Below are 16087 nucleotides of genomic sequence, written 5' to 3'. Positions count from 1 at the left end.
GTAACCAGTCATTATATTATTGCACATTGATAGTTTCTCAGGTTAAAAATATTCCAAATGCATTGAAAGGTTAAGGTCCTAAAATGCAGTTGTCATAAGCTTTCCAGATAATGACCAATCCTTCATATTTTTGGTCGTGGAGACCAAGAACATCTGCACTTTATGATGGCTCCCTTTGGCTGATGTGAAATGACTGATCATACATCAATCTTGTTTAAAAAAAATTATCTCACCCAGAATAATTTCACAGTGTTCACTCAGGGTAGACAATGTCATTGTACATAATTTTAGCATTCATCTATCCATGTACAGGGTGGCCCAAAAGTCAGGAGCCAGAGAGGATTTGGGCAGTTGAACTACAGTAATTCATTTTTACCGTTAAAATTACGTTGACCATGTATATCAAACAAATTAACAAAAGATGAGAGAGTGGAGCTTCTTTTAATGAGTTAGGTAGAAATGAAAAGTACCTGCAAGTTGATGGCCAATAATTCGATCATTTACTGCAATTGACCATTGGTGTTAATCTCACATGGTAAACAATTCATCAATAAATTAACTTTACCATCAGAAAGCATTTATTTTGTCCTTACATATATTTTTTATTTTATATAACATTAACCCTGTGGCTACCGACTTTTGGGCCACCCTATATTTTGTATGTATATTGTATATATATATATATATATATATATATATATATATATATATATATATATATATATATGTATTATGTATACTTCATGTTGTGTCTGTCTGTCCCACCCTGAAACAAGAAATGCTCCTCAGAGAGAAAAAATTATTCAGTAAAAGTTGCTTCTAATTAATCCAAACTGATGTAAAATTGTAATATTTTCAATCAGATAACAAAATTGAATCCAGACGGTGTGTAGGCAACAGACCGCTGCTTTGATCACTCCCAATTTATTTTTTTCATTACCGTTAAGAAATATATAACCTCCCATTTTTTTTTTTTTAGCACAATAATATTAGCTCTTTTAATTAGCACAATAATAAAAGGCTTCCTTTTTTTGGAATATCGTGGTATTTTTAGCACGAGCTTCTACTAGATGTTTTAAAATGTTCTATAACTAGAACAAAAAAAAAAAAGTTAATCCACTTCAACCTTGAACCACCATCTGATTCTATTTGTTTAGAGAATTGACTTTGCTACTTGCATTCCTTTGAATCATGTGGATAGCTACTTGTGGCACCACAAGTGTCACTATAATGTGGATGCAGCACCAGCAGACTTCTGTTTGCATTGTTTCTCAGGGTGCAAACATACTCCTGATGCAGTGCTCCATGTAGATTGGGGCAGGAAAACTCTCTATGAATATACCATAAAAATACTAGCACAAGAGAACAGGTATGGCACGGGTATTTCATAATGTCGCTTGTCAGTGTTTATATTTTTAATTATAAATTGAAAATGGATATTATAAAGATGTACTGAGTGTGTGGAACTACTGCGTATGAGTGTCATTTCCTGGCCAGTCAGACTGGTTACATGTTTCATCATAAATAAAAAAATAAAGGCACCACCAAGTATAGCCGCCCAGCTTTGACCACCAAGTGGTCTTCATCCGGGATTGTTCAGGCATAGTGTTCCAGGTGTCAGGTATGTGGGAGGGGGGGAAAGAAAGTGTTTCATAATTGCTGCACAGTCTTGCATGAAGATTACTCAGTGGTAAAAATGTGTGTCAAAGGACCAAGCTGTGCTTGTTGGTGATACCTTCATTTTTGAATAGAGCATAAACCATGTTGTAGTGGGACGCTGGTCCTTTGGCACGCTGCGAGTGCTTTGGGAGTCATCATTAGATAGTGTCCGACATAAGCCCCATCGCTGGTTTTGAGAGGAATTTAGAATTTTGCAAGGGTGCCAGCACATAATGGCCTACTCCTTGTGAGACATCGTTATCATAACGTTCACCAGAAATCAATGCTGACAGATAAGTCACCCTGCTCAACATCCCATTTGAAGGACAGTGCAGTCACTGATGCTGTCCCTGTGAAACAACAAGGTGACAGTTTCCAGTCAGCTCAAGTACAGAACCCAGATTAAACATCTCAAAGGTGAGTGTGCTATCGCTGAGCGATCCCACCGGCAACGCGAGGAGACTAGGCGATCGGTGATTGGTGCATCTTTGATCGATGGTTAATTTCATGAGGTTTCACCAGTGTAAATATCCATTTCTTCATAAAGGGTCATCTATTTATTATTTGCTTTGAAGGGGGGGGGGTGTACTGAATTACACAAATACATGGAAATTTGATGAAGGGAGAAGCATTATTATTAGGTCCATCATGCCTGCATGAGAGAAGAGAAGGAGAGAAGGAGAGAAGGAGAGAAGGAGAGAAGGAGAGAAGGAGAGAAGGAGAGAAGGAGAGAAGGAGAGAAGGAGAGAAGGAGAGAAGGAGAGAAGGAGAGAAGGAGAGAAGGAGAGAAGGAGAGAAGGAGAGAAGGAGAGAAGGAGAGAAGGAGAGAAGGAGAGAAGGAGAGAAGGAGAGAAGGAGAGAAGGAGAGAAGGAGAGAAGGAGAGAAGGAGAGAAGGAGAGAAGGAGAGAAGGAGAGAGAGAGAGAGAGAGAGAGAGAGAGAGAGAGAGAGAGAGAGAGAGAGAGAGAGAGAGAGAGAGAGAGAGAGAGAGAGAGAGAGAGAGAGAGAGAGAGACGAGTGTACAAGGAGAGAGAAAATAAGGGGAAAAGGTTCAGAACGAGGGGGAAATGGAAGTAAGTGGAAGGGAGGGAGGAAAGGGGGATGCATGCTGAGTAACACAGCAGGGGTGTGGAGTGAAAGGGAATGAGGGCTCAAAATATTTTTGCTATTTTTGAGTACATAATAAATAGGACAGGTAGCCTCCAACTTTAAAACATTGCTCATTGCCTGTGCCTCCCAAACATAGAATCGCTATGTAGGTTATTCCAAAATTATATATTATTTTGGTTCTCAAAAGTTACCAAAATACTCTCACACCAAACTGATGAAGACTTTATGCAACACTGGTACTTGACCGAATTACATTTTCTGATATCAGAAAACTCAAATCTTATGAGGAATCGTAAGAGATTTTGTAAAGGCAGTGAGGCAAAGGAATACTGGCTATATTAACAAAACACATTGTAAGAAACGAATAGCAAGGGAGAGGAAGCAAGATTAATTTGGACAAGGACCCACCAGCCCATTGCAAGAACTTAGTGCCACACTGGTGGTAGTCTGCTGAGTGCCGAGGTGCCCAGCATAGTGACAGTCGGAGACTAGGTCATGTCGCCACGAAAGGCCTTGACTCGTCCAATACTCAGCAGTGAAAGCTGGACCCACAAGGGCTGTGTTCAGTGTGAGGTTGAGCCGGAAATCACGGCCATATGCAGATAACCGATAGTACACCTGAAAAGGACATGAGGGAGAGAAATAAAATATTAGTTCCTTCAACTTTGACTTTATGTGAAATTATTGATGTTTTCAGGCAGGTGTTTATATTGACACAACATACATGTATCTATACAAAAAGAGAGCCATTTGGCTGTCTGTCTGTGTGTGTGTGTGTGTGTCACCATTTTTCTTCGAGATGGCTGAACGGATATTCGTCAAACTTTCAGTGTCGTCAGTGAGTGCCAGGGAGTGTTTAAGGTAAAATAAAAATCGAAAATTTTGAAAAAAAGTTCGCTTTTTTCCCCATTATTTCTTTAATCGCTCGATAGTGCTGAGGCCTTTTTGATTAATGACAGTTATATTGAAGTACACATACGTATGAAAAGACAAAACAATTACCAGACATTTAAATACAAATAAACCTCTTCTGAAAGCAGGCAAAGTTGTTGGTCCATCTTCTTCTTCCTGCATGGCATCATATTTAAAGATCGGGGGCAAACACAACCCAGAAACATCATCAGCAGATTCACGAACATCCATTCGACGAATCAAATCTAATTCCACTTCAAAGGCAATACTTTTACAATGACTCTTACCCAATAATCTACAGGGTATTTATTTATTTTCACTTTTTCATTTACGGATGCTTTCCGAAAGTTTTGTGGTTTTTCCTGGTGTATCGGTTTCAATGTTCATCGGCACACAAAATTACCATGCTTCCCCATTGTCTCAGGCCATGCACCTGCATTTTTTTTTCACTTATTTATACTTTCATTTATGGATGTTGTCCAACGATTCTGTGAATTTTTCAGTGTACTGGCTTCGATGTCCATCGGCAAGCAAAATCTTAGCTTTCTACGTCACACAGAAGCGAATGATCTTTAATATCAGTCAGTGGTTAGAAAGAGCTTTACATATTATAGACCAGCAAATACAACCCGTCGCTTCGCTGACGGGGGGATTATTAAGGAGGGGTGGGTTGAGAGAGAGAAAGAGAAAGAGAGAGAAAGAGAAAGAGAGAGAAAGAGAAAGAGAGAGAAAGAGAAAGAGAGAGAAAGAGAAAGAGAGAGAAAGAGAAAGAGAGAGAAAGAGAAAGAGAGAGAAAGAGAAAGAGAGAGAAAGAGAAAGAGAGAGAAAGAGAAAGAGAGAGAAAGAGAAAGAGAGAGAAAGAGAAAGAGAGAAAGAGAAAGAGAGAGAAAGAGAGAGAGAAAGAGAAAGAGAGAGAAAGAGAAAGAGAGATAAAGAGAAAGAAAAAGAGAGAGAGAAAAAGAGAAAGAGAGAAAAAGAGAAAGAGAGAAAAAGAGAAAGAGAGAAAGAGAAAGAGAGAAAAAGAGAAAGAGAGAAAAGAGAAAGAGAGAAAAAGAGAAAGAGAGAAAAGAGAAAGAGAGAAAAAGAGAAAGAGAGAAAAAGAGAAAGAGAGAAAAAGAGAAAGAGAGAAAAAGAGAAAGAGAGAAAAAGAGAAAGAGAGAAAGAGAAAGAGAGAGAAAGAGAGAGAAAGAGAGAGAGAGAAAAAGAGAAAGAGAGAAAGAAAGAGAGAGAGAAAAAGAGAAAAAGAGAAAAAGAGAAAAAGAGAAAAAGAGAAAAAGAGAAAAAGAGAAAAAGAGAAAAAGAGAAAAAGAGAAAAAGAGAAAGAGAGAAAGAGAGAAAGAAAGAAAGAGAGAAAGAGAGAAAGAGAGAAAAAGAGAAAGAGAGAAAGAGAGAAAGAGAGAAAGAGAGAAAGAGAGAAAGAGAGAAAGAGAGAAAGAGAGAAAGAGAGAAAGAGAGAAAGAGAGAAACAGAGAAAGAGAGAAAGAGAGAAAGAGAGAAAGAGAGAAAGAGAGAAAGAGAGAAAGAGAGAAAAAGAGAACGAGAGAAAAGAGAAAAAGAGAAAAAGAGAAAAAGAGAAAAAGAGAAAAAGAGGAAGAGAAAGAGAAAGAGAGAGAGAGAGAGAGAGAGAGAGAGAGAGAGAGAGAGAGAGAGAGAGAGAGAGAGAGAGAGAGAGAGAGAGAGAGAGAGAGAGAGAGAGAGAGGAGAGAGAGAGAGAGAGAGAGAGAGAGAGAGAGAGGTGTGGGAGGAGAGTGCTGCATTTTATGAGGAGGGGGGAGCGAGGAGGGGACAGAGTGAGAGAAAAGGGTGGGGGAGAGGAGGAAAAAAAAAAGGCAGGTGAGGGGTGGAGGTGGGGTTCGCAAAGACAATGATATCTGACACTTAATGATCGAATGCGGAAAAAAAAAAAAAACCTGTCCGAACAGTTGTACATACAACGGCACAACAGAGTTTGTAAAGTAATCCACTGGGACATCTGCAAAAACTTTGGTACTCCAATTCAAGAACATTTGTGGGAAAATGAACCAAAAGCAATCATTGAAAACATTGAAGTACCGCTCACGTACGACCTTATGATCCCATCAGGCGTGAACATCAAAAACAAAGCATTGCGACCAGATATACTTAGGTGCAAAAATAAATTGAGGTGTTAATACTGGTTATTTTGGATGAACAATGCAGAAATTAAGAAAATTACCAAACACCAGGACCTCAAGCGTGAAGAGAAAAGATCCTAAAATCTGAAGAATGCCAAAGTTGTCTCAGTGATGACGAAGAACCTCACAGATATATTAAAAACCATCCCTGGGAATATCACTACAAATGAACAGTTGGAAGCTGTCCTGGGCTCAGTGACGATCCTGAAGAGAGCCCTCGGCACAAAACTTTGAAAACAAAAAACTTCACAGCTTGGTCCATGAATCGTGACCCCTTACCAAAATGAAGGTAGATACTTTGAGCCCCCATCCTTGGAGAACTCCATTCCACATTCTGAAACCACATATGTAGACACACACACACACACACACACACACACACACACACACACACACACACACACAGGGATCCAGCGCAACTTCTGAAAACCACATATGGAGATAACAACTAACAACAAACAATGAAACACAAACACAAACGCAAACACACACCTGGGAGGGCTCCATTTCACTTTCTGGAACCCATACATGGAGATACCAACCACACACACACACACGCACGCACGCACGCACGCACGCACGCACGCACGCACGCACACACACACACACACACACACACACACACACACACACACACACACACACACACACACACGACGGTGGATACTTCGAGACCTGAGAGGGATCCGTTGCACCTTCTGAAACCCTAATATATATTGTTGAGGGCCGGGGGCCCGGTGGCGAGAACGACCACGAGGTGGGGAAGGTTACGTCGTCTCCCACCAGACTCTCTGGAATTGTAGGCCGTCCCTCTCGGATAATTCCGTGAGGCGGCGGGTCGCTTAACCGACTGTGGACGCCAATACCTCCACCGCATAGCGGAGGGTCTTTTTGTTTAGAACCAATTTACCAAATTAAACACACGGTGTCGCTTACCAGGGAACCACGCCCTCGGCACGTCTTGCTCGAACTGGGTCACTCTACCGACTGCGGTAGAGTTCCAACTACCGACTACCAACTCCGGTTCGGGTGCAGTCGAGCGGAACTTGCCAAAGCCGTGCCGGCTGGGATGAGCAGATTAACGGGAAGAAAAACCCGGCTAAAAACTCAGATCCGAACCATGCTGGACCAATGAAAGAAAGGATGGAAACGAACTAGGAACATTTCTACAGTAATTTATTTACAATAAAGAAGACACAGAGCAAGACTTATCGCGGAATATACAAGCAAGAATTTACAACGTTCAAAAACACTTATACAGTTTCTACTTACAAGACGGGCCCACACACTCAGACGCACACGCAGATGATTTATTAAAAGAACCCGCAGCCAGAAAGGGAGAGATGAGCTGGGGGTCGCAGTTCGCTTGGGTACCTGCACGTTGAAGGGTGCTCTGTGGTGCGGCACCTGCTAATGGTTGTGCGGCTCGGCCCACAGTCACACGCGTGGGGCTCGTGCCCGTGGAGGAACCTGAGCGGAGCAGTCGGAGTCCCAGGGCGGAGATCAGGGTCGCGGACGGGACCCAGGAAAACTCCAACGAATGCCAGCCAAATGCAGAACTCCACTCAAATGCTCCAGACTCCAGCTCAAACCACACGACGCACACCAACCAACTCAACTCCTCCAAAAACTCTCACACTCTGAGGATCGCTCTCCCCAAACGGGGCGGGGGCTCGGTGACATCACCGTCCGCCCCGATTGGACAGGATCTTCATGGGGTCCGCCCTTTCTGGGCGGGGCCTCGGCCAAACCGGGAGGCTCTCCCCCCCCCACCCCCACCCTCCACGCGTGTGGACTCATCAAGGGGAATATCCAACGTTGAAAAGGAACATTTGTAGAAGCGCAAAGGAACGGCAGACTGGACGTTTTTGCCCCGTATGCTGTGACCAGCGAGGCGAGGGTTGCAAGCGCTGGAAGTACCGTGGTTGGTTGTTGGATGGTCTGATGGATGATCGTTGGAGGGTTCGTTGGATGGTTTGTTGGATGGTCGTTAGATGTAATAACCTACCTAAAAGGACATCGCAACGCACACCTTTGATTCTCCCACTAGACAAAAGGAAGGGACCTGTCCCACATGTACTTAACAGAATAACTGACTCTTGGAACATCTGTATGTTTGAATGCATATGGCTTCCAGATTGGTGCCAATATGTAAACATATATATATATATATATATATATATATATATATATAAATATATATATATATACATATATATATATATATAGAGCTCTGGGAAAAATAAGAGTCCATTCCAAAAAAAAATTAAATCAGCATCTCTACATGTATGGCAGCCATTCCATTCCAGTGTCTGTTGAATTCCAAAACAGGCACACCTCATTCCACTTAGTGAGGTACTGATTAGGTGATCACCTGAACCAAATCTTATTTAACAAGGAAAAGTATAAAAACCACTGCTGTGGTCATCACTATCCTCTTGCAATAGGACCAGCTGGATGGCAAAAACAGTGCTAGTAGTACCTCAAAAGCAATTGGAATCAAAAAAATAACTATTGACCATGCCAAAAGAGTTGAAAAGAAAAGTTTTGAGTGAGGAAAAGAAGGGTTCAATTCTGGCTTTACTGGCAGAGGGATACAGTGAGCGTCACCTTGCTTCCATCCTTAAAATTTCAAAGATGGCGGTTCATAAGAACAAGATCAAGCAGCAGACATTGGGGACAACAAAGCTACAGACTGGCAGAGGGCGAAAACAACTTTCCACTGATCGGGATGACCGCCAACTCATTCGAATGTCACTCAACAACCGTAAGATGACATCAAGTGACCTACAAAAAGAATGGCAAACGGCAGCTGGGGTGAAGTGCACGGCAAGGACAGTTCGAAACAGGGGACACGAAGAGCATGCTGGGATACACGCATACGCAAAGGGTTGCCAGGCAGATTTTAGGCGATAGCCAATGGCAGAGCAGCTACAAGTTTGTTTACGTTCGGGAAACTCTGGGAGCAGCGAAAAGCAGCGCGTACTGTACTGTATTTTTGACTTCGTATCCTGAAACGCCTTCGTAACTAGAGGCAATATTTTCCCGTTCAGGCGCTTCGTAACCTGAAGGGTTACGGGCAGGTTACTGAAGTCGTGCAAAGCTAGAAAAAAGCCCTTCATCAATGAGAAGCAAAGAAGAGCCAGGCTGAGGTTTGCAAAAGACCATAAGGATTGGACCGTAGAGGACTGGAGTAAGGTCATCTGCTCTGATGAGTCCAATTTTCAGCTTTGCCCAACACCTGGTCGTCTAATGGTTAGACGGAGACCTGGAGCGGCCTACAAGCCACAGTGTCTCGCACCCACTGTGAAATTTGGTGGAGGATCGGTGATGATCTGGGGTGCTTCAGCAAGGCTGGAATCGGGCAGATTTGTCTTTGTGAAGGACTCATGAATCAAGCCACGTACAGTAGTACCTCTACTTACGAATTTAATTCGTTCTGGGAGTAGTTTCGTAACCTGAAACCTTCGTAAGTAGAGACGCCTTTTGAATGTAAATGCGCTAATCCGTTCCAAGCCCCGCAAAATTCGGACATTTTTTTTAATAAATCATAAAAATGCATCAGAACATGAAACAAATACATGTTAAAATTAGATTACCGCACAATAAACATAAAACGAGAGGCACATAATGTAAAAAACAAAGAATAAAGGAAATAATAAAAATATTCATTTACCTTTTAACTGCTATTCTCGTTACTTTTTGGCCTCTTTGTTTACTGGTCCTTATCAGCAGTGTTTTTTGCCTCGCGTTTCGTGAAGAATTGATCCAATGACGTCTGCTTTTGCCGGCTTTTAACAATCCGTCGGAAATGCGCGAGGCAGACATCGTCATAGTGCGCGATAGCCCGACTTGTGAACAATTTTTCTGGGTGATTCTTTTCAACAAATTCCGAGACTTCATGGAATTTTCCTAAAATGTCTGATTTGGGCTGATGGAATAATGGCTGCCTTCTCCTCCTCCTCCTCCTCCTCCTCCTCCTCCTCTTTGAACTCCTCCTGCACCGCGGTGTGTTGCATCACCTCCGCTTCGTGGTCGGCGCTACATGCCTCGCCATGGCGAAGAACAGAGTGAAGTCCAGTCCTCCTTTTAAACTTCTCGAACCACCCACGCGATGCTTTAAACTCCTGGTGTAGTCCTTGCGCCGAATTTCCCTCGCCTGTATCCTCCTTCACGAGGTCAGTGAAGATGGCGGTTGCCTTTGCGCAAATTATGGCCTCTGTCACTGTGTCACCAGCGATCTCTTTCTCCTTTATCCTCACGAGTAACAACCTCTCCATCTCATCGTTCACTGCCGACCTCCTCTTGGAAATGACAGAGAGGCCTTTGGAAGGAGCCATAGCTTTTAGGGCTTCCTTTTGCTTTATTATCGTGCCGATTGTAGATATATTATGGCCATATTCTTTTGCGAGATCAATCAAACGCATCCCCTTTTCATACCTTTCTATTATCTCTTGCTTTGTTTGTATGGCCAGAAAAACTCTCTTCTTCTTTTCTCCTTGTCCACTTTTCTTCATTGCTTTCTTGGGGTCCATTGTGAATAAAAGTTACTGTAATCCACACGCGTACTGTACTGTAACACTGTCCGAGCACTTCGTAGCGGGACCATAGACTGTATACACTATAACTATATTTACAGAGCGGGACGGGGACACGAAGAGCATGCTGGGATACACGCATACGCAAAGGGTTGCCAGGCAGATTTTAGGCGATAGCCAATGGCAGAGCAGCTACAAGTTTGTTTACGTTCGGGAAACTCTGGGAGCAGCGAAAAGCAGCGCGTACTGTACTGTATTTTTGACTTCGTATCCTGAAACGCCTTCGTAACTAGAGGCAATATTTTCCCGTTCAGGCGCTTCGTAACCTGAAGGGTTACGGGCAGGTTACTGAAGTCGTGCAAAGCTAGAAAAAAGCCCTTCATCAATGAGAAGCAAAGAAGAGCCAGGCTGAGGTTTGCAAAAGACCATAAGGATTGGACCGTAGAGGACTGGAGTAAGGTCATCTGCTCTGATGAGTCCAATTTTCAGCTTTGCCCAACACCTGGTCGTCTAATGGTTAGACGGAGACCTGGAGCGGCCTACAAGCCACAGTGTCTCGCACCCACTGTGAAATTTGGTGGAGGATCGGTGATGATCTGGGGTGCTTCAGCAAGGCTGGAATCGGGCAGATTTGTCTTTGTGAAGGACTCATGAATCAAGCCACGTACAGTAGTACCTCTACTTACGAATTTAATTCGTTCTGGGAGTAGTTTCGTAACCTGAAACCTTCGTAAGTAGAGACGCCTTTTGAATGTAAATGCGCTAATCCGTTCCAAGCCCCGCAAAATTCGGACATTTTTTTAATAAATCATAAAAATGCATCAGAACATGAAACAAATACATGTTAAAATTAGATTACCGCACAATAAACATAAAACGAGAGGCACATAATGTAAAAAACAAAGAATAAAGGAAATAATAAAAATATTCATTTACCTTTTAACTGCTATTCTCGTTACTTTTTGGCCTCTTTGTTTACTGGTCCTTATCAGCAGTGTTTTTTGCCTCGCGTTTCGTGAAGAATTGATCCAATGACGTCTGCTTTTGCCGGCTTTTAACAATCCGTCGGAAATGCGCGAGGCAGACATCGTCATAGTGCGCGATAGCCCGACTTGTGAACAATTTTTCTGGGTGATTCTTTTCAACAAATTCCGAGACTTCATGGAATTTTCCTAAAATGTCTGATTTGGGCTGATGGAATAATGGCTGCCTTCTCCTCCTCCTCCTCCTCCTCCTCCTCCTCCTCTTTGAACTCCTCCTGCACCGCGGTGTGTTGCATCACCTCCGCTTCGTGGTCGGCGCTACATGCCTCGCCATGGCGAAGAACAGAGTGAAGTCCAGTCCTCCTTTTAAACTTCTCGAACCACCCACGCGATGCTTTAAACTCCTGGTGTAGTCCTTGCGCCGAATTTCCCTCGCCTGTATCCTCCTTCACGAGGTCAGTGAAGATGGCGGTTGCCTTTGCGCAAATTATGGCCTCTGTCACTGTGTCACCAGCGATCTCTTTCTCCTTTATCCTCACGAGTAACAACCTCTCCATCTCATCGTTCACTGCCGACCTCCTCTTGGAAATGACAGAGAGGCCTTTGGAAGGAGCCATAGCTTTTAGGGCTTCCTTTTGCTTTATTATCGTGCCGATTGTAGATATATTATGGCCATATTCTTTTGCGAGATCAATCAAACGCATCCCCTTTTCATACCTTTCTATTATCTCTTGCTTTGTTTGTATGGCCAGAAAAACTCTCTTCTTCTTTTCTCCTTGTCCACTTTTCTTCATTGCTTTCTTGGGGTCCATTGTGAATAAAAGTTACTGTAATCCACACGCGTACTGTACTGTAACACTGTCCGAGCACTTCGTAGCGGGACCATAGACTGTATACACTATAACTATATTTACAGAGCGGGACGGGGACACGAAGAGCATGCTGGGATACACGCATACGCAAAGGGTTGCCAGGCAGATTTTAGGCGATAGCCAATGGCAGAGCAGCTACAAGTTTGTTTACGTTCGGGAAACTCTGGGAGCAGCGAAAAGCAGCGCGTACTGTACTGTATTTTTGACTTCGTATCCTGAAACGCCTTCGTAACTAGAGGCAATATTTTCCCGTTCAGGCGCTTCGTAACCTGAAGGGTTACGGGCAGGTTACTGAAGTCGTGCAAAGCTAGAAAAAAGCCCTTCATCAATGAGAAGCAAAGAAGAGCCAGGCTGAGGTTTGCAAAAGACCATAAGGATTGGACCGTAGAGGACTGGAGTAAGGTCATCTGCTCTGATGAGTCCAATTTTCAGCTTTGCCCAACACCTGGTCGTCTAATGGTTAGACGGAGACCTGGAGCGGCCTACAAGCCACAGTGTCTCGCACCCACTGTGAAATTTGGTGGAGGATCGGTGATGATCTGGGGGTGCTTCAGCAAGGCTGGAATCGGGCAGATTTGTCTTTGTGAAGGACTCATGAATCAAGCCACGTACAGTAGTACCTCTACTTACGAATTTAATTCGTTCTGGGAGTAGTTTCGTAACCTGAAACCTTCGTAAGTAGAGACGCCTTTTGAATGTAAATGCGCTAATCCGTTCCAAGCCCCGCAAAATTCGGACATTTTTTTTTAATAAATCATAAAAATGCATCAGAACATGAAACAAATACATGTTAAAATTAGATTACCGCACAATAAACATAAAACGAGAGGCACATAATGTAAAAAACAAAGAATAAAGGAAATAATAAAAATATTCATTTACCTTTTAACTGCTATTCTCGTTACTTTTTGGCCTCTTTGTTTACTGGTCCTTATCAGCAGTGTTTTTTGCCTCGCGTTTCGTGAAGAATTGATCCAATGACGTCTGCTTTTGCCGGCTTTTAACAATCCGTCGGAAATGCGCGAGGCAGACATCGTCATAGTGCGCGATAGCCCGACTTGTGAACAATTTTTCTGGGTGATTCTTTTCAACAAATTCCGAGACTTCATGGAATTTTCCTAAAATGTCTGATTTGGGCTGATGGAATAATGGCTGCCTTCTCCTCCTCCTCCTCCTCCTCCTCCTCCTCTTTGAACTCCTCCTGCACCGCGGTGTGTTGCATCACCTCCGCTTCGTGGTCGGCGCTACATGCCTCGCCATGGCGAAGAACAGAGTGAAGTCCAGTCCTCCTTTTAAACTTCTCGAACCACCCACACGATGCTTTAAACTCCTGGTGTAGTCCTTGCGCCGAATTTCCCTCGCCTGTATCCTCCTTCACGAGGTCAGTGAAGATGGCGGTTGCCTTTGCGCAAATTATGGCCTCTGTCACTGTGTCACCAGCGATCTCTTTCTCCTTTATCCTCACGAGTAACAACCTCTCCATCTCATCGTTCACTGCCGACCTCCTCTTGGAAATGACAGAGAGGCCTTTGGAAGGAGCCATAGCTTTTAGGGCTTCCTTTTGCTTTATTATCGTGCCGATTGTAGATATATTATGGCCATATTCTTTTGCGAGATCAATCAAACGCATCCCCTTTTCATACCTTTCTATTATCTCTTGCTTTGTTTGTATGGCCAGAAAAACTCTCTTCTTCTTTTCTCCTTGTCCACTTTTCTTCATTGCTTTCTTGGGGTCCATTGTGAATAAAAGTTACTGTAATCCACACGCGTACTGTACTGTAACACTGTCCGAGCACTTCGTAGCGGGACCATAGACTGTATACACTATAACTATATTTACAGAGCGGGACGGGGACACGAAGAGCATGCTGGGATACACGCATACGCAAAGGGTTGCCAGGCAGATTTTAGGCGATAGCCAATGGCAGAGCAGCTACAAGTTTGTTTACGTTCGGGAAACTCTGGGAGCAGCGAAAAGCAGCGCGTACTGTACTGTATTTTTGACTTCGTATCCTGAAACGCCTTCGTAACTAGAGGCAATATTTTCCCGTTCAGGCACTTCGTAACCTGAAACATTCGTATGTAGAGGTACCACTGTACAAGGTTGTCCTGAAAAAACACTTGCTTCCTTCTGCTTTGACAATGTTCCCCAACTCTGAGGATTGGTTTTTCCAGCAGGACAATGCTCCATGCCACACAGCCAGGTCAATCAACGTGTGGATGGAGGACCATCAGATCAAGACCCTGTCATGGCCAGCCCATTCTCCAGACCTGAACCCCATTGAAAACCTCTAGAATGTGATCAAGAGGATGATGGATGGTTGGTCACAAGCCATCAAACAAAGCCGAACTGCTTTAATTTTTGCGCCAGGAGTGGCATAAAGTCACCCAACAGCAATGTGAAAGACTGGTGGAGAGCATGCCAAGACGCATGAAAGCTGTGATTGAAAATCAGGCTTATTCCACAAAATATTGATTTCTGAACTCTTCCTAAGTTAAAACATTCATATTGTGTTGTTTAAAAATGAATATGAACTCGTTTCGTTTGTATTATTTGAGGTCTGAAAACACTGAATCTTTGTTGTTATTTTGACCAGTTGTCATTTTCTGCAAATAAATGCTCTAAATGACAATATTTTTATTCGCAATTTGGGAGAAATGTTGTCAGTAATTTATAGAATAAAACAAAATGTTCATTTTACTCAAACACATACCTATAAATAGTAAAACCAGAAAAACTGATAATTTTGCAGTGGTCTCTTAATTTTTCCAGAGCTGTATATATGTACAGTAATACCTTGACATACGAATGCACTAACTTACGAGTATTCCTAGTTACGAGCCATTGCTCGGACGATTTTTTGCTTTGTGTTACGAGTCTAGATCCGAGTTACGAGTGGAGTGAGCTTTGAGAAGCGCGCAGCCAAGCAAGCGAACACCCGCATCTCCCACCTTTTCACGCATCTCCCGCCACTCACTCGTTCAGTTCTCTTGGTTATCTCGTTGAGTAGGGTCGTACCGTAGTAATCTGCGTTGTGTTTAGCTCTTGTGTTTTCATTGGTGCAGTTATTTTGCCAAATTTCTTTGTTGTAACTCAACCATGAGTCCTAAAAAAGTAACTGCAAAGGACAGTGCTAAGAAGAAACGAAGGATTCGTTGAAGGCTATAATGCCAGCCAAGGGCGTTACGATTATTTCAAAGCTGCGGACCTCTGTTCATGAAAAGATGGAGAAGCTGCTTTTGGTGTGGGTGAGGGAGAAGGAGCTCGCAGGAGATACCGTGACGGAGGCTATCGTTTGCGAGAAGGCACGAGTCATTTACCGTGACTTGTTGAAGCAGACACCAGGCACTTCAACGGACGTGGCATCACAAGAGTCGTTTAAAGCCAGTTGGGGCTGGTTCGGCAACTTTAAGAAGAGGTCTGGCATTCACCGTCGTGAGGCATGGTGATGCAGCGAGCTGTGATACGAAGGCAGCGGAAGATTACCTGAAAACTTTCGCTGAATTGATAGAGGCCGAAGGATACGTCCCCCAGCAAGTCTTCAACTGTGACGAGACAGGGTTATTTTGGAAGAAGATGCCAAAGAGGACTTATATAACAGCAGAGGAGAAGAAGATGCCAGGCCACAAACCCATGAAAGATAGGTTAACCCTCACATTGTGCGCTAATGCCAGTGGTGACTGCAAAATTAAGCCACTGCTCGTATACCATTCGGAAAATCCCCGAGCCTTTAAGTCCCACAAAATTTTAAAAGAAAAACTGCAGGTTATGTGGAGGGCAAGCCCGAAGGCGTGGGTCACAAGACAGTTCTTCGTTGATTGTGAAAAACCTGGTCTTTGGTCCTTCCGTTAAAAAGTACC

The 16087-nt window shown here is 43.3% G+C and overlaps 1 protein-coding gene across 9 annotated transcripts in view; it reads right to left on the bottom strand.

Annotated features, from left to right (window-relative positions):
* The window catches only part of LOC147025248 (A disintegrin and metalloproteinase with thrombospondin motifs 6-like), a 416527-nt gene that overhangs the window by 380333 nt on the left and 20107 nt on the right, over nucleotides 1-16087 (bottom strand). For all 9 annotated transcript variants that reach the window (XR_015059408.1, XM_085886030.1, XM_085886034.1 and 6 more), the window contains one exon: nucleotides 3177-3386. Coding sequence is in view for 8 of the 9 variants with exons in the window: in XM_085886030.1 (XP_085742156.1) it covers nucleotides 3177-3386 (210 nt within the window). In the remaining variant the exon portion in view is untranslated. The remainder of the gene's footprint in view (nucleotides 1-3176; nucleotides 3387-16087) is intronic.

Source organism: Eptatretus burgeri, chromosome 6 (assembly GCF_056783735.1).
Source record: "Eptatretus burgeri isolate ZD-2024b chromosome 6, Ebu_testis_v1, whole genome shotgun sequence".
Lineage (NCBI taxonomy): Eukaryota > Metazoa > Chordata > Myxini > Myxiniformes > Myxinidae > Eptatretus > Eptatretus burgeri.
This window is presented reverse-complemented; position numbering and strand designations above follow the sequence as displayed.